This window comes from Saccopteryx bilineata, chromosome 4 (genome assembly GCF_036850765.1).
Source record: "Saccopteryx bilineata isolate mSacBil1 chromosome 4, mSacBil1_pri_phased_curated, whole genome shotgun sequence".
NCBI classification, from domain to species: Eukaryota; Metazoa; Chordata; class Mammalia; order Chiroptera; family Emballonuridae; genus Saccopteryx; species Saccopteryx bilineata.
This window is the reverse complement of record NC_089493.1, coordinates 110,803,155-110,830,197: the sequence shown is the minus strand read 5'-3', so window position 1 is coordinate 110,830,197 and position 27,043 is coordinate 110,803,155. Positions and strand designations below refer to the sequence as shown.

Sequence of the window (27,043 nt, the reverse complement as noted above, 5' to 3'; positions counted from 1 at the left end):
CACACACTTAAAAAAATCAATATAACTTATAATACTAACAGAATATAAGAGAATAAAAATAATCATTTCAATAGATAGTGGAAATACGTTTAAAAAACTCTAATACACATTTATAATCAAAAATCAATAACTCTAAGCAAACTATAAATCGTATGGAACATGACTAGATGGTGACACATTCTCAATTGGACCAAGAGAATTTACAAAAAAAGTACTCACAGTTAACATTATATTTTTGCTTTCCCCCTAAAACTGAAAAATAAGAAAAATGTCCAACTCTTACCACATCTATTCAACATTGCACTGGAGACCCTAAGTCACTACAATATGGTGAGGAAAAGAAATAAAAGGAATAAAGGTTGAAAAGGAACTCTGTCCCTATTTGCAGATGACATGATTTTTAGGTTAAAGATCCCAGTGAATCTACAAAACAATTTTTAGTGCTAATAAGTAAATTATCAAGGTTGTACAATACAAAGTTAACACACAAAATCGTTGTATTTTTATATACTTATCATCAAACAGTCGGAAAATAGTGTCCCCCCCCCAAATAAAGTACTTAGAAATTAATCTAACAACAGATGTCCAGAATATGCATACTGAAAATTACAAAAAAAGTGCTAAGAAAATTAAAGACCTACAAAAATTCACAAACCATGTTTGTGAAGTGGAAGACTCAACATTGCTAAAAGGGCAGTTCCCCACAAATTGAGCTATAGATCCCATAAAATGCCAGTCCAAATTCCAGCAGGCTTTTTTATAGAAATTATAAGATGGTTGTAAAATGCATACACAAATTTAAATGACTTAAAATAGCTTAGGTGATTTTTAAGGAGAAAAGGCTAGAAGACTTCCACTACCCAATTTCAAAACTTCCTATAAATCTAAGTCATTATGTTGAGTAAAGGAAGGCAGATGCACACACACAAAAGTATATATTGTAGATTTCCATTGATATAAACTTCTAGAAAATGCTACCTATTCTATGGCATCACACACCAGATCAGTAGTTGGTGGTTGTGGTAAGAAGAGGTAAGAGCAGGGGTGGATAGCAAAGGAGATAGAGGAATGATAAGGTTCAGTTACCTTGTTTCTGTTGTATCAGAACAGCGAGAAACAAACATCTTGCCACACAATCTCTCAATTAGCCAAATTAAGAAATTAAGAGTCTTTATTAGCCAGCTACCCAGACCACTTGGAAACCTGAGTCGTTCAAATCAATGCAGCCCCGACTGCATTTTGGAGTTAGGTTTTTATATAGAGTTACATACTGATTGAGGAATGGGGAGGGGAGAAAGTATAAGAGTAAAACAAAGCAGTGAAACAAGCTTTCTTATAATGTCTATCTATAGGGTTAATTCAGGGAGAAACATTCTAACACCTACTACTTCGCAAATCTAGTCAAAGGCCACAGTCTGGGAAACCAGCCTCAAGGCCAAGAATAGGGAGTCTCTTTCAGAAAAAGTAAGTTCTGCCAAAAGTCTCTTTGTTTTAGAGAAAGTAAGTTTGCCAAAAATTATTCATGTTAAGAGCCTTTCTTTTCTACACTTCAGTTTCCGGTAACTGTTTCAAACTTGTATACATCTGTCAGAACTCATCAAATTGTGCACCTGTACATGATACAAATCATACATTCTGCAGTTTATTGAATATAAATTATACCCCTGTAAAGTTGTAAGTAGGAAAAAAGTTTGTTAAACTCTTATTTTTGCATGTTAAAAACAAAAGAACTAAGGAACTTTTTTAAACTCCTTCAGTGAGAGTCTGCAATACTTTCATCGTAGATCTGAGACCTTCACGATCAAATAATCCTTACATTCAGCCTACAGTGTCTCACTGCCCACCAAATAATTTTAAAGTCACAGTCAGGAAACAGTTCCCTATCCCAAAATTAGACACACTAATCTCAGCACTTGGAAGGGGAGGTCACCTAGTGATGTTTAAGGTTAGCCTAAAACAACCAGCCCCTTTTTTCTTCCTCTACAGCCAGGTCGTCACATCTACCCCTTTTTTCCTTTCACCAGGTTTTCGCGCCTCCCAGTGCTTCTTCCCTCCGTGCTCTCCAGCCCCAGTCCCGACAGCAGCCTGGCCCCCACTCCATACCCTATGCCTTCTCCAACCATAGCCCCATTTTCTGTCCAGATTTTCCCGGAGATCCTAGTGGATCCCAGAGGCGGAACACAGGAGACCACAGCTCCGCCCACATATCGCAGGCTCTCCTTCCTCCCAAACGAAGTCAACCGCGCCCCAGTCCGCGTCCTTCTCTCACCCGCCTCCGGGGAAGACGACGCTCCCACTCAGGTGGCGGGAAGGTTGACCGCGCCGCTGCTCCGCGGATTATTCAACCCGCCGGTGGTGGGCAGTGCTGCCAGGTGGGTGCGCATCTCTCTCGGAGAAAGAAACGCATGCTCCGTCGCCAAGCAACCAACCGCACGCCCTTCCGCCCCGCCCTCTGCCACCCCGCGCGTTTCTGCACGGCAGGAAGATGAACAAAACAGAAAACAATGGATTATCACAAAGGAAAAAACTCAAGCAGTCATCACCAAGGTTAAAAAAAAAAAAACAGCTCTATCACCCCAACATTTCAGTCATCATCACTTTCCCCCCTCCCAGGATGACCGTCTTAACTCTACTTTCTTGTGTTTGTAATACAGTGACTGAACATGCATCCAGAAGAACTACAGTTCTTGTCAACTTGGATTTTAAACTTTATATAAACAGACTGTACTTCCTTGTTTCTGGCTTCACAGCTCAACATTACATTTGTTAGAGATTCATCTGTTGTTACCCACAGAGAAGTTTATTCGTTTCCTTCGTGCCTACTATTGCATCTTACACCACAATTTATACGTCTTACTTTTGATGGACATTTGGGTTGTTACTAGTTTTTAACTATTGTGAATTAAGCTGGTATGAATATTGGTGTACATGGTTCTTGGTGCACATGTGAATGCATTTCTATTGGGAGTGGAATTGCCGGGTGGTAGAGTATGTGCATATTCACCTTTAATAAATCATGCCAGTCATTGCTTCCTATGACCTTTTTTCACTTGGACATCAGAAATTCTGCAAATGGCCTACCCTGGTATTTTAATAGGAACTGTCTTGAGTCTCGTGTCTCTGATTTCAATATTCTCTTTACTAGTTAGACTCTAGATGGATAGCATGGAATATCTCCCCCACCTTACAAAAATGTACCCTTAACTCATATATAATGAAGACATACCTTTTTAAAAATGTTTATTGTATTGAGTTGAGAGGTGGGGAGGGAGAGAGAGAAAGACAGGGAACATGGATCTGCTCCTGTATGTGCCCTGACTGGGGAATCGAAACAGCAACCTCTGAGCTTCAGGACGATGCTCTAACCAACTGAGCTATCCAGCCAGAGCCACACAGTTTTGTTGTTTTGTTTTTTAAGAAAAGCTTTAAATTTCGTGGTCCAGCATTATTTGTTTAAATGTAGGAGGAACAAGGGTGTCAAGAAAGCAGTTAGTTAAAGTAGTAAAAATCAGCTGATGGGCTTCAATCCAGGTGGCTCTTTGAGCCCAGCATCTGCACCACCAGGAAAGATGACGCTTCAGCCTGGGGTTGGGCTCCAAGTCCCAGGCAACCCTAGAGCATTCCCTGAGCTCCCTGAGGGGCTCTCTGGGAGGAACACCAGCTTTGTCACTTGGGCAACTTGCTTCCCTCTCTGTGTTTCTGCAACCTCATCTGTAAAATGTACTCTTACCTTGAAAGTCTGTTGCTTTATTCCCTAACATGAGTTCAGAAATGGTTGCTAAATGCCCACAAGATGAAAAGCACCCAACAGAGAAATGCCTGACATCCCTGAGGTTTCACGGCACCCATATCACATCCCACTGCCCTGCAGGTGCTCCTTGAGCGCAGTTCACTCTGAGTGTGTGAGAAACCTCTTCAGACAATAAATTACTATTCTGTGCTAATTCAAACAATGTACAAATAACCATAGTGCTTCAGAAGTGACTAATTATTCTTGGTACCACCCTGGATACTGCACAAAAATAAATAACATATAGGCCATGTTCCTAAACTGGAACAATGTGAAAATCAATGTAACCATGAAATATGTCTGTCATAAAGTCAAGAAATGGTAAATAAATATTGTTTACTAATACTTTTTATAATCAAAAATGGTAACCTTTAGATATCAATATCATATCACTTTTAAGTAGATATCATTAGCTTCATTTTGTAGGTAATGATTTATAGTTATGTTCAGAGAGAGTAAGGATTCATTTTGGGTCCCCTAGCTAGTAATCAGTTCTGTGCTAAGAGCTCTATTCTATATCTACTTTCACTGAAAGAAAGGAATAGAAAAAAAAGAGAAAAGAGAAAGACAGGGAAGAGGAAGGAGGGAGAAAGGAAAAGAGGAAAGAAAGGGAAAAGAGGAAAAGGGAAGGGAGGAGCAAAAGAGAGAAGAAAAGGGGGAGAGAAGGAGAAAGAATAATAGTTATGATGTAAAGGCATTTCAGATTCATTGTTGATAATGTAATGCCTTTATATGAAAGTGTAAATACTTTTGGTGCCGTCTTAAAAGAGCATCCAGCCATCATTGAACACTATGATTTCATCTACTTTTTGTCACTCTCAAACCACCACCTAAGTCCCCTATTGGTTTACTACACAGCATGTAAAGGAAGAGCCGATGTAACTTCAGCTTCCATACCTCCACAGTATCCTCACAGAACAAATTCCAAACAAAGCTCTCCAAAAGATTTCAAGTCCTCTCACAATTAGGGCTGCCCAATGGTCTAACTATTTAGAAATAATTAAAATTATATCTTCACTTCATATAATGCACCAAAATTAAATTCAACTGGATGAAAGGTTCTGTGGTATATAAGAGTAGCAGATGTAGATATAGATAAGACTTCAAACATTAAACCATAAAAGACAGAAACTATAAACAAAATTATTAATGGATATTTTGAAAGACATCTATTCATTTATAAATAAATTTATGATGCAAATGGAAACCTGGTAATAAAAACTCACAACACTTAAGGCAGACATGGAATTAACATTCTTTAAATGAGAAATAAACAAGCAGTCAAAATTTTTAATTGACTAAAAAAGAGGTGAACCAGCAGTTCTGAAAAGAAGTATTTATGGCCAACAAAAATAAAAAAATATTCAACTTCAGTAGTAATCTCTGAAATGCAAATTAAAACAATGGAATGCAAATTTTGATAGTCAAATTACAAGGTCAGTAATAGAATACATGCGTGGGAGTGAGAAGTTGGTTCACTCATAGATTTCTGTTGCCATTCTACTGGATATCATGTGGTAAAATGTCCTCAAAGTCTTAATCACTTACATGTATTTTGACCTAAAAATTCCACTTGTGTTAACTTTTTCTAATTATAAAGGTATGCAAATTTAACAATGATAATACTGAAGTATTGTTTTAATCACTAGAGTGGAAGAATATTGTCTTCAATTGAGTATCCTCAGTGCCCAGCACAGTGCTGGCGCATGGATAGTGCTCACTGACAGACACACCTAAATAATGTCACTGAGTCAGTATTAGTCAAGACTAAGTTGTTGCCAGAACACAGATTTGCCTGACCAGGCAGTGCCGCAGTGGATGAAGTGTCTGACTGGGACGCAGAAGACCCAGGTTCAAAACCCAAGGTCGCCAGCCTGAGCACAGGCTCATCTGGTTTGAGCAAGGCTCACCAGCTTGAGCCCACGGTCGCTGGCTTGAGTCCACGGTCACTGGCTTGAGCAAGGGGTCACTTACTCTGCTGTAGCCCCTGGTAAAGGCACATATGAGAAAGCAATCAATGAACAACTAAGGTGCCACAATGAAGAACTGATGCTTCTCATCTCTCTCCCTTCCTGTCTGTCTGTTCCTATCTGTCCATCTCTCTCTCTCTCTCTTTCTCTCTCTCTCTGTCTCTGACACAAAAAAAAGAACACAGACTTATTGTTATAGAGATGCGAAGCCAAAGTTGATTAGGCCTTGGGGAGTGTACATGGACATTTCCATGAGCCCTTTTATCACTGGACCTACTTCAGTGTCTGGTTATATTAATCCAATTCACCACTTGCAAAAGTTTCAGTCGATGGTTTATGGCAAAGTTCTGTTAATCACTGGTAATAAATAAATAAATAAATAAATAAATAAAGTATGAGGCCCTGCCCAGTTTGCTCAGTGGTAGAACACCAGCCCAGCATGTGATGTACTGGGTTCCATACGTGGTCAGGGCACACAGGAGAAGTGACCATCTGCTTCCTCACTCCTGCCTCTCCCTCTTCGTTCTCTTTCTTCAAGCCATGGTTTGATTGGTTCCATGGAGCCCCCAACTCAGGCACTAAAAATAGCTCAGTTGTTAACATGGCCTCAGGTGGGCAGAGCATCAGCCCCAGACTGGGGTTGCCAAGTAGATCCCTGTCCTGGTGCATGCAGGAGTCTGTCTCTCTATCTCCCCTACTCCCACTTGGAAAGTAAAATTAAATAAATAAATAAATAAATAAATAAATAAAGCAAGCAAGCTTAAATACTATCAATATTTGGTTTTGATATAAATTAAACAGTGATACCAAATGCAAATTAGCAAATTAAAGTGGCAAATAAAAAGCAAACATACTCAGAGTTTGCTCCCCTAAAAGCCCTCACAGAAACCTGGGAGCTTTCACTATGGTGAGTAGACCCTCTGATGAGTTACAGCATGAGGATGACACTGCAAAGAATCAAGTCAGCTTGTTTCACTTCCAGGAGCCTTCATTCCTTTCCCCATCAGTTTGGTCCCCATAGGAAAGAGATGGTGTGCTCAAAAGGGTTTACCTGGGGGAGGGGCAGAGAGAATTGAGAGAACTATTTACACGAGTATAGGTAGAGCTAAAGAGAACTAACATTGGAGGTCCAGCAGCAACTGGGAGGTGTTGCCACCCTTGATCTGAAGTGGCACAGGTGAAAAGGAGCTGTTAGAAGAGCCTGGTCAGACCTGAAGCTGGGAGGAAGGGCCACCTGACAGGAGCTGTAGACACAGTGTGACATTAAAGGACAAAGCCAGTGATGTGAAGAGAAAGCAAAAGGAGTAAGTCAACCTACTGCTCTATCCTCCTGGCCTCTATTCCTACTCCATTGCCCCACATTGCCCAAACCCAGCTGAAATTCCGTAGAGACTGACCTCTGGGGCAGAGGAAAACAGGGCAGATGTAGAAGCTCAGAAGAATAACAGAGAATAACCAGCAGAGTCCATTACCCCACATCACCTGTACTGCTTTAGTCCACAGAAACTAATGTACTAAGATAGCTTTCCTGCCCTTGGCATTGCTCATTCTCAACCTGTTCGCTCAACCTGTTCGCCCTATTTCCCCATGGGGACCTGATTAACATATGCCAGACTTCCCTTGGCCCCTAAATCCAATGTGATCCTAACATTTGAGATTATAGCATTTAGGAATGGACCCCTGAGAATTAAGCCCTCACCTTTTCCTGGACTGCCTCAGAAATCTGACCACACCTCCTGATCTCAGGATTTTTTTTTTTTTTTTTTTTTGTATTTTTCTGAAGTTGGAAATGGGGAGGCAGGCAGACAGACTCCCGCATGCACCTGACCAGGATCCACCCAGCATGCCCACCAGGGGGCGATGCTCTGCCCATCTGGGGCGTTGCTCTGTTGCAACCAGAGCCATTCTAGCACCTGAGGCAGAGGCCAAGGAGCCATCCTCAGTGCCTGGGCCAACTTTGCTCCAATGGAGCCTCGGCTGCAGGAGGGGAAGAGAGAGGCAGAGAGGAAGGAGAGGGGGAGGGGTGGAGAAGCAGGTCGCTTCTCCTGTGTGCCCTGGCCGGGAATCAAATCCGGGACTCCTGCATGCCAGGCCGACGCTCTACCACTGAGCCAACCGGCCAGGGCCTCGGATTTTTAAGGTAAGATAAAACTAACAAGCACTGAAAAAACAAACAAACAAAAGCCCTCTGTGAATAAAAGTATCCATTTGAAAAGAAAGGATACAAATAACACTAACAAGTAGGATCCAAAGCAAGAATACATGGCTGAGAATTAAGGATTTCTTTTTCTTGGAGGCAGTGACTGCTATTTAGCATTCCAGTTACACTGACACTTTCAAAGAGATTTGAGTAGGTGTTCCCCAAGTATGGTTATACCCTAGAGATTTGGCTGAGTTTGAGATCAGACCACTCCTTTTCTAAAGGTAGACATGTAAGGTTGTTGGATGTGCTTTGTACCCTAAACATTAAGCTCAGATAACCAATGCCCAGTTTATCCTTAGAAAAACTAACAGCTCTCCCTACATAAGCTGTAAAAACAGAAGCTAAATTTAGCCAGAGTTCACTTGCTACCTGAGACATCTGTGTACCAGTCCACTTGCCCCTGATGCACCTCCCCCAATACCAATCCATGGAAAAATAATAAGCTTTGAAGATGTGTTGTTTTTCTGTTCTCCAGTGAAGGAAGTTTTTTTTTTTATCCACCTGATTCTGATTACTAAGTAAAGCAGAATTCAAAAACCTATCAGAGTCTTGTGTACAGATCCTTCCTAGTCCATCAAAGCACTGTCTGAAATTTGTGGGTCATTGTTCACTGAGCCCAGGGATTCACCCCAACGCACCAGCTCTTCCAAGCCTCCTCTCTAGAGGAGTTAATCAGCTCATGCATCTTTACCTCAGAAGATGGGACTGTAGCTGGTGAAACCCTTTTGTGGTGTGATATTTCATATAGTATATTGATTAAGCCATGGCACCTCAATAAGCTTTCTTGCACAACCAAGGTATTACTTGGGGTCTTTAGGATCTACCATAAGCCCAGCATATTTGCTTTATTTCAGATGGACTTAGACTCCCAGGAAGAATTTTTTTTTTTAGGGAATCTATATCAAATAATTCTATAAGACAGCACCTAAAGCTTCCCTATGGTAATATCTTGGGTTTTGAGGATTAAAAAAAAAATGACTTCAGTGATACTCTCCAAATACGTCCTTAAGTGTCTTCTTCTAACTCTGTCCATGAGATGGGTGTCCAAGGGAGGAAGAAGAAAGTGTCTGGGTAAATAAGGAGTTGGAGGTGGAATGGCCTCCCAGAAGCACTTCCTTCACCTCTCCTACAAAGATGTTTCCGGGACCCAGTCCCCAGGTCTCGCCTGATTGAGGTCTGGGGTGGTCCTAACGTGGGAGATGGTGCAGGTCCTAGTGCATCTGAGCCCAGGAGACCATCCTGAGGGCTCTGGGGAGTCTTGCACGGCTCCCAGAGCTGTATCTCTCCCCTCTCACCCATCGGTGAGGGAAGTACAATTTGTTTTGCTTCTGTACCAGGGTTTTGCATTGCCTAGAGAACAGGAGGCATGGGACTTCTCATCTCTTTGCACCTTGAGTCTCCTCCCCACCCCCAGAAGGTCCTAAACCTGTGCCTGATGCAGTATCTGCTTCCTCTTCAGCTGTCACTTTCCTCTGCCATCTCCACAGGTCTGGGAGACTGGAAGGGGATCCCTGGCAGGGTCGTGATGGATGCTGAGGGGTGCGTCTGGCTAGAAACCAAGAGCTCACTCCCCACACAGGAGCTTCCCTTTCTGCAATTGGGCCACTACCTTTCAGCATTCTATACCACCCAGTCTCCCAAAGTACTGCAAAGGCTCTTTATTTCTGTTGCTATTTACTGCATTTGCTCTGCACACAATTGGTGTCAGGTGGGTTGAGAATATACCCCTTTTGAAAGCTGAGAAAACAGAGGCTCAGAGAGAGCAAGTCTCCTTCACAGTACAGATTAAAATCCAGATGGGATTCCAAATCCCATGCTCTTAAACATAAACCCTACTGGCCTTGTCAATTGCATGAGCAGGCCAGGTTGGGGCTTGTGTAGTATGAAAGAGACCCTCAGCCTCGAAGAAGCTAGCCTTGCCCAGAGGAGTGTGCCCAGCTCTGTGTCTTCTATTGGCTGAGGAGACTTTGCCTGGGCTTGAAAATGGAAGGCAGGCTCTGCTTTCTGTCTTTCCTGCTGCCTGCTGTCTCTGGATATGCTGGGAAGTGAAAAAGGGAAAGGCTTTTGCCCAAAATTTACCAGGAAATATACACAGACCGCAAAACTAGAGCAGAAGGGAGGGAACACTTCTTTGTGGCGCCTGTTCCCCCGGAGTCTTCGGCCCCTCCTGGGACTCCCTCTGGGAGCTGAGACACCTGCTCATCCCCACCACAAACCCTTCCTAGATTTACTCAGATCCTGGTTCCTCTAGGTGGGGTCATTAGGCCTCACCATCATGCCAGCCACTCTAGGTTTTGTTTCTGTAACACACAATGGCTGGAACTGAGAGTACAAGCTCCTCATTTGAAAAAGAAGGAAACTGAGGCCCAAAGGGTCTTGCCAGTTCCCCGGAAAATCTGAGGTCCATTGGACAGTGGCCAAGCTTCCTACCCTCTCCAACACCCTGTCCTCATCTCCTCATATCCTCTCTAGTCCTCACTTCCTTGTCTCCCAACTCTTGGGACAATGGCCTAGTTTATTCACATTTCAGCACCTGCAGGAGTTTTAGAAGCTTCTGCCCCAGTGTAAATTGACCTTCAACCTGAGCACTTTGTACTTATTTTTTAAAACCGCTTCTTTTGATAGGATGTGAGGGAGGGTCACAAGGAGGTCAGAGGAGACCAGCAATTCACAATGGAAGCTATTTGGCCAGGAGGAGGCCAGTGGGGTGAAGAGAGTGGGATCCAACCAGCTGAGTGCATCATTGAAAGCATCTGAAAGAAAACAAGCTTACACCAGGTCTGCTAGAACCTTGAGATGGTGGAGCTCGACCAGAGTTCCAAGTCCCTCTCCCAGTGCTACCATGGGGAGCTGCCACAGGAAGGAAGGATGGTGGGAAGCAGGCAGTTTACTCCACTGATCCTGAGCAGCATCATGAGTGTGGCAGGGCTCCCACACTACTCAGAGCTGGTAGGGGAATGGGACAGCAAAGACACCAGCTGTGGCTGGGGCACCATGCTGCCAGGTGGCTTCTCAAGGGACAGCAGCCCAGAAGAAAAGGAGGTAGGTGTACTTCCTCTCTAAAGGACTCCCACACATGCTTTCATGGCAAGTACAACTTTAGGAGAACAAGTTGAAAGGAGGGGTGTCCAATTAATACCTTGCAACAAGGCAGATTCTGAGAGGTCTGGTAGTCCTTTAAGAAAACCATTACATCACACAGGTTAGGCATGTATTAATAGAATAAAATGTTTTGGATTCTAAAGACAAGGGAGTCAATTGAGGTAAACGCCTGATGCTTTGGACCACTCTAACATTGCCACTGCGCTCAAAGAGCCAGCCCCTAGGACCGTGATGGCAAACCTATGACACATGTGTCAGCACTGACACGCGTAGCCATTTTCGATGACATGTGGCCACATGCGACCGCATACCAGAGAAGTATGGGGCCACATGCTGAGGAGGACGTTTCATCCTCGCCTCCTGCACGGCCAGGTGCAGTAGCCGAGAATAAAACATTTGCTGTAGTGTAGACACTCTGTGCCAGAGGTCTGTAGGCCAAAACAACAGAACTCCGGCACAGAGAGTCTAGTTCTGGGACTTCTGGTTAGGCCATTAGGGGATCTTTGACCTCACTTCTGGCCAGCAGAGCAGGGAGTAGCGAATGCCATGGGGGATGCATCTCTGGGGGCCCTGTGATCGCCGTTACCAGCAACCACATAACCACAGCAACCATCATCCAATCTACTGTTCTGGGGTGTCGTGGATTTCTAATTGACTATCATTACTGAGATAAGTGAGGGGGAGGCTAGGAGAGGCAGGGGCCTATGCTATGGGTGCCGTTTCCCACCATTAGAAATAGCGGCAGCCATCTTAATTTACATAAGATGCAACTGGCAGAATTTTAAGACAGCATCTGGGCTCAGGTGTTTGTTGACTTGAGGTCAAAGCTTGAGAATCTGGAAAGGTGCTGCTTGGAGAATCAAGAGGAGTGCCAATATGAACAGGAAATTTGGAGTGCCTGGAACCGATTACCAGACACTTTTAGCACTCTGAAAAATATAGCAATGGCTTTACTCACAATTTTTCCTTCTATGTACTTTTGTGAGACCATATTCCTAGCATTAAATAATATCAAAACCAACAAAAGAAACAGATTGACAGATGAAGTTAGTAACGCTTGATTGGCCTTGAAGTGTACAAATTACCAACCTTCAATTGAAGATTTAGCCAATGAAATTCAGCAACAAAAAAGTCACTAATAGGCAGGTTAGTTAAAGAACTTCCCCTCCTCCTCACTTATCTTAGTTCAAGGCACCCCACACAAGTTAAATAGTATCAAGACCAACAAAAGAAACTGACTGACAAATGAACAAAGAAGTCATTAAGCAGGTAAGATAAATAGTTTTTGGTTTATTAAATACAGTTATATGTTACAATTATACATTTTTGTTATTTAAACTATAAATATCGCGAAATTATGGTTTTCTTCTTGAAATGACACACCACCCGAGTTATGCTCTGTTTTTTGGCGAATTTTGACACACCAAGCTCAAAAGATTGCCCATCACTGCCCTAGGAAGCTCAATAACTCTCAGCACGCAAAGCTGGCCCCGCCCACCCCCAGGCTCGCTCCACTCCCGATGGGAAGGCTGCCCACCCCCAGGCTCGCTCCACTCCCGATGGGAAGGCTGCCGCGCCTTGCCCTGAAGTCCAAGAGCACAGCCCCCGACTAACAGAGTTCCGCCGCAAGGCTTTTCCTTCTCATTGCGTGGGCCCGGCTTCATTTGTTTGCCAATTTAAACATATTAAACACGGAGGTTTCCCTTTACAGCACAATGGAAAACATTTTGCTTGATGGAAAGTTGATGGGTTTTTTTAACTTTTAATCAATATCTGATATTAAAAGGCATGGCCGCTGCCTTTTCACAGCGTGGGGGATGGAGTTGAGGGGGGCTGAAATATTTGCCTTGAGCCACAGTTGATGTCCCTAGATGAACAAACAGGGCACTGATTCTCCCAAGTCTAGGTAAAGATTTGATCATGTCACTGATGATTTTGCTTAAAATTAGTACTAGTTTCTAGGGCAAGAGGCAAACCCAGGGGGCCTGGAAACCCAGGGATCCCAAGGCTCTGAGATCCTGGCTATTCTGCCAGAAGCATCTGTCCATCCATTTGTTCATTCCTCTGTCCGTCCACTCATTCCACAAGCCCCTTGGGCTGAGGCATATCTCTGGTATACTCTCACTTGGAGACTTTGAAGTGGATGGATATGGTTTCTAGACTCCAGCATTCCCCCCCACCCCACCCCACCATCAGCTGTCCAGTGTCTGGATTGAGGAGGTTAGTTCATTGATTGAGGCAACACATCTTTATTGAAAGTCTACTATTCTCCAAGCTCTGCTCTGGCAGCAGGGACCCCTGTGGTCCCCACCCTCAGAGAGTTTCTTCCCATGGAGAAGACAAATAAAATGAAGAAGACACAAATGGAGTTTGCTTTAGGGGAGTTATAAGAGCCTGGCAGGAATCTGGAGCAAGGTGTGGACCTAAAAGAGCGGAGCTAATTTGGTTGGGAAGGTCTGCAAAGTACCCATCACAGATGCAGGGGGGACTGTGCTGGACTACTCACCACAGATAATGCCCAATGTTGGCAGCTGCATTTCTTACTTTGGTCCATTTATAGTAAGCAACCAGGACTGCAGTATTCAAAAAGTGGAACACAGTTCCTACAAATGTTACTAGTAACCTTGCAAAAGGGAATGCTGCCAAGGAGGCATCTTTCTAGTGTTTCTGTTTAGAAGCAAACTCACTGCAAAGTGAGCTACGTACTTGTGTTGCTCTGTGGCCATCGGGCCAAAAAAAAAAAAAAAATCAAACAACTTCAAACAAATGCACTATTTTTTTTTAACAAAACTTTCTCTGATATTAGTTCTGGAATAACTGCTGGAAGTCCCAGAAGCCATTTCGAACAGTGTCCTCCAATCAAATTTTAATTTTAAATAATGAATGTAACCCCTCTCCAGACATGCCAAGAAATTAGTCTTTTGTCAGTCAAAAGAACAATTTTAAAATTAGGTGAGAAATCCGGATAGCAGTACAATGGGGGGAAAAAAGCCTGGCTAGAATGCATTTTTACCTTTCTTTCTGTACATTGAATATGATTTTTTTTTATTGTTACAAAAGCTTTGTTAAATAGAACTATGTAAATTTGAGGGTAATCATATTTGAACAGCCAAAGTTACACCACCAGGTCCGATCCAGGGACCCTGGGAAAGCTCCTCCAGGTGCAGGTGTGGGGAGTGAGAAAGGGTGGGTTGGGGGTGTCAGTGGCTGAGAAATAAATACTCAAAGACTTCTTGAAGTTTAAGCTGGCAGTCTCCAGGCGAGAGATGGCATTCCTAGAGTTTTCAGGGCTCTCCGTTTCCACCACAAGCTTCTCATTAGCCCCAGCTTCTATGTGGGGAGGAGCTGGGGTCCAGATCTACCCTCGCCCAGGTTTCCATCCTCCCAGCTCTTCCCCACCCCAAGCAGCAGGTGGGAAAAACGGGATTTCCAAGGCTCTTGCCCCAGTCTGTGAAACATAGTAGGCCTCAGCTATCTAGACCCTTTCTGCTCTCAGACCTAAAATTTGTCCGTTTTCCCCTAATTTTCCAATTCTGTGTCTGAGGTGTGCATTTCCAGCCCCTCCTCTAGAAACCGAACCCCAGAAGCTTGCAAGGAGCCAGAGGGAACTATGGGCACCACTGAGCAGAGATGGGGCTCAGGGCGGAGGAGAGGCTAGCTGGGACCTGGCACTTCTGGAGCTGTCGCTGAACAATGTGAATAAAGCAGTTGGTAACTCCGGGAACACAGCTGCCTGAAGGTAGGTGCTCAACAGCTTCGAGGACCCAGGCCTGGGTAGGGGCGCCATGTCCTCGCCCCGGGACCTCTAAGGAGAGAGGTTCCTGTTCTCTGTGGGGATTCATGGGACACTTATTTCTTCCTTCCATAGCTAGTGACTGCCAGGAGGGCATGTCACCCTTCTTTCTCATTTGAATACATGAAAATGCAAGTTGATTTTGGCAAGGTGATGCTTGTTCATGGTCAGAGGGACAGTTTTGTCTCCCGAGGGTGAGGTCGGGGGTGGGGAGCATCTCCGGCTCCAACATCCGGCTGCAGGCGAGCCAGGCCTGTGTCCCCAGCAGCTCAGAAATCCGACGGCGGCTCCAGGAGCAGTAAACGAAGGGACAAACCCAGTGGTAAAGATATGGGATTAAAATGTTACCTCAAAATTTTTTCAGTAAAGTGGAAGTCCTACGTGTGTATATGCGTTGGTCCACACACACTAAACCCGGCCAGAGGTAGGGCCGGGCACCTTAGCCTTCTCCACCAGGAACCACAAGACAGGGCCAGTTAGGTGGTCCCAGGCCCCATCTACTTACAGTCGTACGTCTTATGAGTTGTTAGCTTCTTAATGATTCAGTGATAGAAGGAAGCTCAGAGAAAGGCAAGTATGAGAAAAGAAAGAAAAGAAAAAAAGAGGCAGCAAAACTGGAATTCCATGCTTCTCTCCTGAACCCCTGCGCCTCAAGTCCGGGCCTCGGTGGGGCCCTCGCGGGTATGGACCGGAGGCTGAAGGCAGGTGCTGGGGGTTGGCCTCCTGCGGAAATCCTGGCCCTTCCCCAGCTCTGGCACACACCTTGGTTCTCGTAGGTCAGGAACACGCAAGGGCCAACAGTTGTGTCCAGCGTCCCAGGCCTTCCTTAGTCTTAAACCGACCCAGGTCCCAATCCAGGTTGGCTTTAAACAGCGCGCAGACAACAGGTCTTAGTTTGCGTCTAATGCTCCCCCGCAGGCAAAGCTTCTTAACTGAGCGGCGAGTGGGGGCCTGCGGAAGAGCTCGGACCACCCTGCACCGAGCGTGGCTGGGCCCACGGCAACCAAGACCTGCCCACAAATCCCGTCGGGGAGAGGGTCGGCGGGGAAAGGGGGACAGACTAGGGTACACTCGAGCAAAAACTCCTCGAAAGGCTTCACAGGCCACTGCAAAGCCCCATCGCCCCGGGCCCTGCTTTCTGCCCACTCCGCGATCCAGCTACACGGAAAGGACCCTGGCGCCGCCCCCAGGCGGTCGGCTGGGCCTGAGGAACGTGCCCCCAACCTTTCAGCCGCCTCTCGCAGTCCTTACCCTCTGCTTTAACCTGCCCCGATAAAGATCTGTGGAAGGGACTCCAGCCAGGTAATGCTGGGAAAGGGAAACGGAGATGGCCAGGTTTGGCCGCTGTACAGTGTGCCTCCAGCTCCCACTCTAAGAGGCTCCAAGAGCAGGCCGCAAGAGCGTACAAGACGAAGCTACCGAGAAAGGCGCAGCAGCTTCCTCTTCCCTGGAGCACCAGAACTACCCGCGCACCCCACACCGTCATGGCCGCCCCGGCTTTTCTGCCTGGGCTCCCCCGCCCCACCCCGCCTTGTACCTGGGCCGCCCCAGGCTCACGCAGACCCGTTCTAGCCTAGATGAGTTTAGCCCAGGACACCACAGGAGCCAACACTTGCTGGCCTTGTGGCTCCCCAAGGCTGAAAACAAGTTTGGTTCCCCGGAAAGCGCAACATAGTCTCGTGCGAAAGCGTGAAGACAGAGCCTATTTGGGAGCAACTGAAAACCAGCAGACTGCAGTAGCCAGGCATGCCATGTGGCTGCAGGCTGCCAGCAACCTACAGGCAGCAGCTCTTACTCATTTCTTTATTTGTTGTTTATTTTCCAAATCAAAGGTCTGCATGGCCCATATGATTCGTTTTTAAACCTTGGAGAAATGACAGGCTGTCATCTGGGTACGCCAAGCCTGCATTTCTTAAATTTGTTAGGTGTCTTGTAATATCGCCTCTAAAATGGAAAGACTGGGAACTAACCGAGCTGTCACCTTTTCTTCTAGGCCTTGGGCAATCAGCTGTGTGAAACAAAATCTCTGGTCCAGGAAGGCTTGGGAGATTGTAGTCTCCCCTGAAGAAGTTCGCTGGGGTGGAAGGATTTGGTGTTCCTGCCCTCTACAGGAGGCAATGTGATCTTGGTAATTTCTAGTATCCTGGGAACCCCCAAACTAGATTAAGGCTGTAAATCTGGCAGAGTCCACTCTTTACTACTAGTCTTGAGCTTTCAGGAAGCTCTGAAGAAATTTTCTATGGCCAGCCCGTTATGAACAAGGGTCTCTATTTTTTTAAGTTGACTTTTTTTTTCTTTTTTTGAGATGAGGCCTAGTAGGTTTGGGAAATGGGTTAAAAGAGGAAATTTATTCCTTTCATTGACCACTTTTAAAGTGAGGTGTACCCCCCACTTTAAATCACTGGCTTCTTGTGCACCATAAAAGCTGTTACTAAGTTGCCACTACCCATGGAAAAATACCCTAGTCATGCTCAAAGTTCTTGAAGAGCCAAGAGGGCGTTGGAGTATCACCAGGGGAAGGAACAAGGAAGCTCATTAGCACCAAGAATCCCCCTCCCCCATCAGGCCAGAGAAGCTGAGCATCCGTGTACTTTACAACTGGAACTAAGGTCCTGTTGCTGACAGAAAATATGTACAGACCCACATTTACACGTATTGATGGGGTCTGACTTGTAGTCACAGAGGCAGGCTGTATTAGGGAGGGTTGCTGCTCTTCTGATTTTCAGGTGGATTTAATTTCACTCTCATTCCTTTCTGTACAATGTGACGTTTTCCTCCCCCCCCCTTGTTAAAAAAAAAGGAATTGTAATTCAATGCTTTTATCTTTTTTATTTCCTTAACTGCACATCTTCACCCTCTTCTATCCCCCTGCTGATTTAAGAGATTTGTTTGGTCCAAGGATTTAACATGATTCTGTTGCCAGATTTCAAGGAAGAAAGATTTAAAAGAACAAAGCACGGGGGTGTGGGGGATATCTGTTTGGAAGACAAGTTAAAACACATTTCTCAAAACGAGATTAATAACATTTTAAAAACTTTGCCAAGCAAGAATATTTTGTGGATTCTTAGTCATTTTAGAAAGACTTTATTTTATTGGTACTTAAAGAAACCTAGTGCTTCTAACAGAGGGTATGACACATTCAGAAACATACATAGTCACACTGAAAGCTCACACACACATTCTCAGAAACTCACACATGCACCATCATGTAACCTATCACCAATTCAGTGCCTATCACCCAGTCACTTTAGTTGGTACTCCTCAGGACTTGTGGGTAATTCACTACCCAGGGCCTCATAAAAGCCAAGAGATTTTGCTTGGAAAAGAAATTCCTACCGATGTCCGGGACTGATTAGGAACCAAACGAGCGCCTAGTGTCCTAGCCCGGCCCCTCCAAGCCAGAGATGGGACCAGACACCGCCGCAGACCACTGTTGGCTTTGGCCTGGCATCTCTCTAGCCCAGTAGTTGCATTCTCGCACCCGTGCCCAAGCTCTCCCAGCTAAAGCGCTCATTTAGGGAAATGTCTCCTCCCCCTGACCTTTCCCTATCAGAAACCAGACGGTCACCTACAGCTCAGTCCCCTTGGCTGCGGAAGGGGGGTGGGAGGAGGAGCTGGGAAGAGGGAGGACGGCCCGACTCAGGTCTGCCTGCCCTATCACACAGACATCTGTTCAGTTTCTTCCTCTTTATGATTGCTACAGATGACAAGGGAAGTAGAGAGGGCCGAGGCGGAAAAAAAGAAAGTTATGTCATAAAGGTATAAAACGGTGCTATGACTCACCCGCTCTTAGCCGCAGGTACGGGTTTCGTGGCAGCGTCTCCACTCTGCTAGCCAGGAGCTGGGATCGGCCTAAAGTCACTCGGCTCGGCTGACTCAGATGACCGAGTTTCTAGTGACTGGGCAAACGTGGGACTCTTTCCTTTTTCAAACCTTAAATCCGGAGGGGTCAGGGGTGGAAGTCTGTATTCACCCTTCTCCCGGGGTTGTACTATAGGTCAGGAATCAGGAGGGTGGGGTCTGGAAGAGGGCAGGAGGGGCGCGGGACAAAGGTGCTGCCGGGGCATACAAAATGCGGTAGGTCCCCTGGGGAGGGACCCTGGGTCACTTAGCCAGGATTTTCCTGCTAGCCTGGGCCCTTCTCCGGCTGCACGGGTCCTTCGGGAATCCTCACTGATTCGTCCGCCCCGCCTATTTTTCTTTTCTCCTCTTCCGAAGGGGGTTACACCCCACCCCCACCGTATTTCCCTTTTCCCCCAGTCTCCAAGCTTGAACCAATTACGCTGCTTTGCAAACAAAGTGAGGGCCGGGTTTGGGGGAGGGGGTCCGGTGGGAGGGGACGCAGGAGGTGCGCGCGGCGGCGGCGCCGCTAGGCGGGAGGCGCGGCGGCTGGACTCGCGGGCGGCCGCCTCGCAGGTGCACCTCGGGCTTTGTAGGTGCGAGCGTCTTTGTGCGGCGGACAAATGGGGAGAGGACGAGGAGGTGGGCACTCGAACGACGTAAGATCCACATCAGCTCAACTGCACTCGTCGCACAGAGGCCGCCCGCTCACTTCCCGCGGAGGCGCTCCCGGGCGCCGCGCTCCGCGGCCGCCTGCCCCCACCCGCCACGCCGCCGCCGCCGCGCGCGCCGCGCTCTGCAGCTCCCGGCTCCTTCCTCGCTAGGCGGGCGCTGGGCGGGAGCGGGCGCTCGGGTGACTGCGGCCGTTCGGCTCCCTGCCCCTCGGCCCGTGCCGCGCGGCCGCCCGTCGCTTTGCACAGGGCTGTACGGTTGCATTGGGCAGAGTAGCTCCAGGATGTTAGGAACTGTGAAGATGGAAGGGCATGAGAGCAGCGACTGGAACAGCTACTACGCGGACACACAGGAGGTGAGAGGCGGGCAGCAGGTGGGACATTCGGGCGCCCTTGCCCGGGGAGGCCGGGACGCGCGGACGCGGGCAGGGCGGCTAGTCGGCGGGCTGGGGCGCCTTCGCGGGGCCACCGCTGCCCGCCCACCGGTGTGGCCGCGGCACCGCCTTGGCCAGACCTCGAAGCCGGATGCGAAAGGGTTTCAGGATATTCTGGGCTTTAACGGCATAGGCTATGGGAAGCACTTGCCCCTTCCTTGTGGAAAGCCCGAGCCGGAGCTGGGCCGAGGGGCCGTGGATTGGCGGGCGGGCGCTGACCCGAGTTGGAGGCCACTCTAAGAAATCAAAGTTTGCCTGTAAGCGGGGGCTGTTCCTCTCGCGTTTGAATTCTTAGATGTCTTATAATGAAACTGCGCTACTGCTAAGTTGACTGCTTTAATAAGGAACCGATTCCGAAATTTTATAAAACTTCAAAAGCCCTGTTTGGGGAGAAGTGTGCTCATTCTTTAGAACCGCTGGGTGGCGCCGATGTAAGCTGACTTTTTCCTCCAGCACAACGGGCTGAGAACCTGTTTCTCTTCATTGTCCCTATGGTGGCACGTTCATACAGTTTATTTTACAATGTGCACAAAGGGATTGCGAGGGAAATCAGCTACAGGCAGGGCCACCACCAATACATTTCTCTGGAAACAGCTGGTGATTACCCCCCAAAAGTTTACCATTATTGAAAATGCTTATTGAAACTGCCTTGGACAATCTTGAATCTTGGAAAGAGAAAAAGAAAATAACAACCCAGAAGTGAAAAATAGTTTAAGATGTGGACAGAAAAATATGGAATCAAGAAATATTTTCATGGTAATTAACTTATTTAGATTTGTATATTTTATCTTCACAAATTTATCTCGAGGAGTTTTTGTTGTTGTTTGTTTCTGCATACCATATAGCAGAGTGTGTGCCTAGTTAAATGTTTGTTCACTTTTTCTTTTAAAATGAAGTCATATTTTCTGGTGGAAATCAATTTAAAGGTATTTTTAAATTAAATTGTTAGAGAGGTAGCTTTTATTTTCTTGGAGTCTATATTTTTAACATGTCTAGTGCATTCCAAAATTGCTAATGATAAAGGGTTTCTCCTACTGATTTTTAAAGGAGCGCAGAATTCTTCCTCTGGTTTAATTCAGATGCAATCATCTCCACCCAGTAGGCAATTAAGTTCTCTGTGGAAAAAGAGCTTCCTTACAGGATAAAGCGGAGATTTGGGGAGTAGAGAATAAGTACACTTTGGAATTTTAAAGTATTTGAAACTATTAGCCAGGGATTGAAATGATCAGCAGCAACATATCAGTACGTGGGGGTGGGGGAGAGATGAGTATTTTAACAAATTGTGTTACAAATTTTTTAAATGTTAGGGAGGCTGGAAATAGGTAATGAAATTAGTGCAGGTTTTTGAATGGCTTAAAGAGGTGTATACATGTAAAGTCATGTTAAAGTTAAATGCATGTGGTGCATTGATATTACTAGGTAACCCTACCTGCCCCTTTTGTTGTAGGTCTGTTTTTAATGTTTTTCCAAAACTTGTTTAACCTCTGAGTTTCTCTCCCTTTTTATAGTACAGTTGCTACAGGTAGATGGAAAATACTACTTCTAAGTATAATTAACAACAGAAAGTCACCGTTTGACAAAAACTGCTAGTTGTTGGGAAATGTATAGTCATAGGACCATGGATGCTTTACTCTATCAGGGAACGTTTAATTAATAGCCACCCTGCAGATCCCAGGCTGCTCACCCAGGAGTTGTAGGTGAAATAGGTGCAAAATTGGTGCCCTGTTGCCTGCTCCAGGGGCTGCATTGCCAAACCCACCACACCCTTAAGGTAGAGAGAATAACCAGAGATTAATTCCATTTTGAAGTTTTAAATTATTTAACCAAAGGGGCACTTACTTTACCGAGGCGGGTCTGGATGGAGGCGGGAAGCCGCCTGGTGTGGATGGAGCAGGAGATGGAGGGACCCCAGAAGCTGGCTTGAGGCTGGTGTGTAAGGCAATTACACATCTACTGGGGACTTTTTCTGTGAGCGCTCGTCTTTCATGCGAGCCACACTGAGATTATTCCCCTGCTGCGGAAGACTTCTGCTCCTTCTGGAGAGGGCGCCTGGTGGTTTCTCTGGGTAGGGGCTCCTATGCTTTTCAGAAATGCTCTCCTCTTGTTTTGGGGTTCGAGCACTGCTAACCCTGCCCTTCGGGGCCTCTTCACTCACTTTCTCTGCTCCAGGCCTATTCCTCGGTCCCAGTCAGCAACATGAACTCAGGCCTGAGCTCCATGAATTCCATGAACACCTACATGACCATGAACACCATGACCACGACTGGCAACATGACCCCAGCTTCATTCAACATGTCCTACGCAAACCCCGGCCTGGGCGCTGGCCTGAGCCCCGGCACGGTGGCTGGCATGCCTGGGGGCTCCACGGGAGCCATGAACAGCATGACAGCTGCGGGAGTGTCGGCCATGGGGACGACGCTGAGCCCGGGCGGCATGGGTGCCATGGGCGCGCAGCCTGCGGCCTCCATGAACGGGCTGGGCCCCTACGCCGCTGCCATGAACCCCTGCATGAGCCCCATGGCGTACGCGCCATCCAACCTGGGCCGCAGCCGGGCTGGAGGCAGTGGTGACGCCAAGACTTTCAAGCGCAGTTACCCGCATGCCAAACCGCCCTACTCTTACATCTCCCTCATCACCATGGCCATCCAGCAGGCCCCCAGCAAGATGCTTACGCTGAGCGAGATCTACCAGTGGATCATGGACCTCTTTCCCTATTACCGGCAGAACCAACAGCGCTGGCAGAACTCCATTCGCCACTCGCTCTCCTTCAACGACTGCTTCGTCAAAGTGGCGCGCTCCCCGGACAAGCCCGGCAAGGGATCCTACTGGACGCTGCACCCGGACTCTGGCAACATGTTCGAAAACGGCTGTTATTTGCGCCGCCAGAAGCGCTTCAAGTGCGAGAAGCAGCCAGGGCCCGGGGTTGGGAGCGGGGGCAGTGGTGGCGCCAAGGGAGGCCCTGAGAGCCGCAAAGACCCTTCAGCCGCCGCCAACGGCAGCGGGGACTCACCCCTTCATCGGGGCGTGCACGGTAAGGCCAGCCAGCTAGAGGGCGCCCCGGCCCCAGGGCCCACCACCAGCCCCCAGACTCTGGACCATAGCGGGGCAACGGCGACAGGGGGCGCCTCGGAGATGAAGACACCAGCTTCCTCAGCTGCGCCCCCAATCAGTTCCGGCCCTGGGGCTCTGGTATCTGTACCCCCCTCCCACCCGGTGCATGGTTTGGCACCCCACGAGTCCCAGCTACACCTGAAAGGGGATCCCCACTACTCCTTCAACCACCCCTTCTCCATTAACAACCTCATGTCCTCGGATCAGCAGCACAAGCTGGACTTCAAGGCATATGAGCAGGCGCTACAGTACTCACCCTACAGTGCCACATTGCCCACCAGCTTGCCACTGGGCAGCGCCTCGGTGGCCACCAGGAGCCCCATCGAGCCCTCAGCCCTGGAGCCGGCCTACTACCAAGGTGTGTATTCCAGACCTGTCCTAAACACTTCCTAGCTCTCCTAGACTAGGAGTTTTTTTTTTTATCATGACCATGCTGGTAGCAGGAGGGGGGGGGGGGGACAAACAGCAAGTAAAATCACACATAACCAAGCTGACAACAGCATATAAAATCCCAACTATTTTTATTTCTTTTTGTGTGCATGTGTGCACAATCTTTTCCAGTGTAAGGGACTGTTACTTTGTTGTTATTCAAATGCCTTGCCTTGTGTATATTATGAAGAAAACCAACTCAAACCAACAGATTTTTTTTTCCTGCAGTTTCATGATCCATAAGTGTATATAAATAAATCTTCCTGCTTTCTTATCCCGCTCCCTTTCTTTCCTCTTTCTCCTCCAGACACATTCTAGTGTGTGCAGGTTTTATTTTTTAAAAAAAGAAAGATGGTCAAGCTTGTAAAATATTTGTTTGTCTCCCCCCCCCCCACGTGATTACCCACACACAAGTTTACAGGTCTATGGCAATACTCTTAACCATGAGAACTGAAATGGTGAAGAAACAAGTAGACACTAGGGGCTGTTAAAAGTATTGACTAACAATACTTCTATTACACAGCAAAATACATATAAATGGATTATAAACATCAGAGCCATTTGTTTTTCAGCTTCCATTTCTGATACATTCAAGATAGCAGATGTGTTTAAAAAAATACCGATATTTGGTGTACTGACTTATTTATGCACATGCTCAGATATGTAGACATCCTCCATATATTTATATAACATATAGAAGTAATAAGGTAGGTGAAATACATGCTACATTTTCAAGAGTTGCCTGACCCAGAAGTTACAAAGACCACCCCCTCCTTGTCCTCTCCACCCACAGATAGCCCTGAGAATCAATTCCTCAGGAATTCCCTTCTCAGTATTTCTGCTCCTTGCTTGCAGAGTGCCATGGTCATGTCATTCTGAGGTCATCTAACATGTAAAATTAGCTTCTCTGTATCTACTATACCATTTAAATAATATTTTTCTCCAGGAAAAAGGGGGAATATTACGATGTTGGAGGAGAGATGTTATAGGGAGCTGTACTTCAAAATTTGGTCCAAGATTCATTTTAATTATTGTCATTGTGTGCTTGTTCATTCAGTGTTAATGCACTTTTCACAGTTGAACATGGTGTTAGTATAGCCAGACGGGTTTCATTATTATTCCTCTTTGCTTTCTCAATGTTAATTTATTGCATGGTTTATTCTTTTTTTTCTTTACAGTTGAAATTGCTTTAAATGATGTTTAAAAATACAAATTAAAATGTTAATTTTTATCAATGTGATTGTAATTAAGATATCTTGATTTAAATAACAAAAGTAATAAACTTTAAGCCATGGAATATGTTTTTGATCATTGCAGTTAAGGATTTTAAATAAATCAAATGTTAACAAAAAAGGATTTTTGTTATTTTCCTCAAAATTAAATCCAAAACAGATTCCAAATATTATATTTTTCAAAGTCTGCCACTGAAAATAAATGACAAAAAGGAAAATAATCTAAAACAAAATTGTTTTGGTTATTATATGAACATGTAGCTAGTAAAAAAAAAAAGTTAAAGAAATTCAAGAAAAGTAGATGGATAAATTGATTTAATATCCCCTAAATTGAGGTTTTTAAGAATCGTATGCCTAACAATGTTGTTTTAATTTTTTGGCATAGTCTTTTAAAAGCCTTCTATGTTTCCTTTGAACTTTTCCACAATAAAATACTATTCATTAAACTATCCCCCCTTTCCCAACATATCATTTTCCTTTATCTGAGAAGTATTTGAGTGAGAATAAAATTATTAGATGTGGCTGTTAAAATTAAGTTGTCTACAACACAGAATCTTGAACTCTCTTTACATTAAAAAAAAGAAACAAACTTAACCATCACAGTAGCTTTGAAGGGGGGCAGGGAAAGCCAGTTAATTCACTCCTGCAAGGGAAGCTCTGTGCCATCAGAACATTTCACTAGCTGCTAGTTTGTGTTGTGTGAAGATAATTTTGAAATATTGTTCCAGAGAACTTAAAAGGCTGATTTTGTTTGCCTTCTAAGAACATTTTAAATGCGACTTCACACCCCTACACAGTTGCTTGAGAACACAAAGTCATTCATCTCCTTTGATAGTAGGCTCACTTTCCAGTCCACCTATTTCTTTGTAAGTCTTACTAGGATTGACATCAAAAATAACACCAGCCCAGCTGAGGCCCGCCTGCCTGAGCCCTTGTATATGAACTCCATCCTCGCCAGGGCTTGAACTTGGACAGCCTTTACTTTGATCGTCCCACTCCACACCAAGGACAAGATAAAAAAGAGCTGTGTGAGTCCCGTAATTATCGTGTAATTGCCTCCCCATAAGAGAGAAGGGATGCCATATAATAGCACTTGAGACAAATTCAAAAATCCCAAACCTGCCTCTCTCACCTCAGCTAACAAAAAGGGAAAAAAATTACTGGGTTCGAATAATTTCAAAACCTAATTTGGAGGGCTGGAAAGGAATTCAAGTGTCAAAGATAAAACTTTCAAATCCCAACAGTTGCTTATATTTACACATAGCAGATAAACAAACTAAAAAATTCGAAATCCAAATGGAATATAAGGCATGAGTTTGGGCCTCGGAATATTGGGAGGCCACACTGAATCTAAACTCTTTCGTGCCCTATCCGTGACGTTACCTTCCCTCTCTCGAACGTATTAACAATATCAGTGTCTTGCCTTCAATTATCAGGTCGGCCCTTAGCTCTCGCTCTCGGCAGAAACGTTTTCTGGGTTTGCGGGGTTGAGAAGCCTGGGGCTCACGGCTCGAGGCCACTTTGGAGACCTGCCTGAGAAGCTAGAACGTGGGTCTCGCCTGGTGGGCTTCTCCTCCCGTGGTTTTTTTTTTTTTTTTTTTTTTTTTTTTTTTGCCACCTATGGACTGTAAAACACACCTCTGGGCACCTTCCACGCACTATGCCACTTCTGGACGTCGCGATCTGGTCCCCGGGCGTTAAGCCTCGCGCGGGTTGGGGTGAGGGAGGCCGGTTGCCGGGGAAAGAGGACAGAGCAAAACCGCAAGCGTCTCGAGATAAGAGCAGTTAGTTCTTCATTATTTGGGCATTTTCTCCTCCTAGCAAATAAATCCTCCGTTGTGTCCAAGACCTAAAAGTCAACAAAGAAAGCCAGGCGCCTCGGTCCGGCTCCGGCGGCCCCAACGCCCGCGTTGCTGCGGACGCACCCGCTGCGTAATCCTTTCCTCGGAAACCCAGACACACAAACGCTGGAACGCCCGGGCCGGGGCGCCGCGCCCCTGGGCCAGGAGAAAACCGCTGTGGTTCCGCGGGAGTGCTGGGACCCTCCTCGGGTGCACAGCCTTCTCGCGACCACCTCTTCCTCCTCCTTCGTCGTCTAGTTTATTTCCTCACCTCTGGTACAACCTCAAACTCGGGCGGGAGAGTGGATGCTGACCGCTCCGCTGCGGTCCCCCACGGCTCGCTTAATTCAGGAATTTCGCCCCAGGTGGGGGAGGGGTCTCCGGAGGAGGCGGGAGGGAGCAAGAAGGTAAAACCTTGCAGCACATCCAGGTGCAAAGCTCCCGAGGCCCTCCGATCCACTCACAACGCCACCGAGCAGTCACTTTCAGGAAAAAAAAAAAAAAAAAGGTTTTGGGACTGCGTACATTGTCGGGCAGAAAACTTCAAATGTTACGTTCACCTTGTTTCAAACCTGAAACATTTTTTAAATTGATAAAACGAAAAGACAACTAAACATAGATAAGAAG

At 46.2% G+C, this 27,043-nt stretch overlaps 2 protein-coding genes across 3 annotated transcripts in view; one reads left to right on the top strand and one right to left on the bottom strand.

Annotated features, from left to right (window-relative positions):
• Positions 1–19,158, bottom strand: part of LOC136336267 (atherin-like) — a 166,952-nt gene extending 147,794 nt beyond the window's left edge. The window contains exon 1 of the mRNA XM_066277793.1: positions 18,642–19,158. The gene's annotated coding sequence lies outside the window, so the exon portion shown is untranslated. The remainder of the gene's footprint in view (positions 1–18,641) is intronic.
• Positions 19,159–19,184: 26 nt separating this feature from the next.
• On the top strand, positions 19,185–24,697 carry FOXA1 (forkhead box A1). 2 transcript variants are annotated; one of them, XM_066277792.1, is made up of 2 exons: positions 19,185–19,725; positions 21,973–24,697. In XM_066277792.1, the coding sequence occupies exons 1-2, from the start codon at positions 19,654–19,656 to the stop codon at positions 23,305–23,307; spliced, it is 1,407 nt and encodes a 468-aa protein (XP_066133889.1). In that variant the 5' UTR covers positions 19,185–19,653; the 3' UTR covers positions 23,308–24,697. The 2 variants fall into 2 exon arrangements, with proteins under 2 accessions (XP_066133889.1, XP_066133888.1); XM_066277791.1 differs by lacking the exon at positions 19,185–19,725 and adding an exon at positions 20,337–20,559.
• Positions 24,698–27,043: the final 2,346 nt, after the last annotated feature.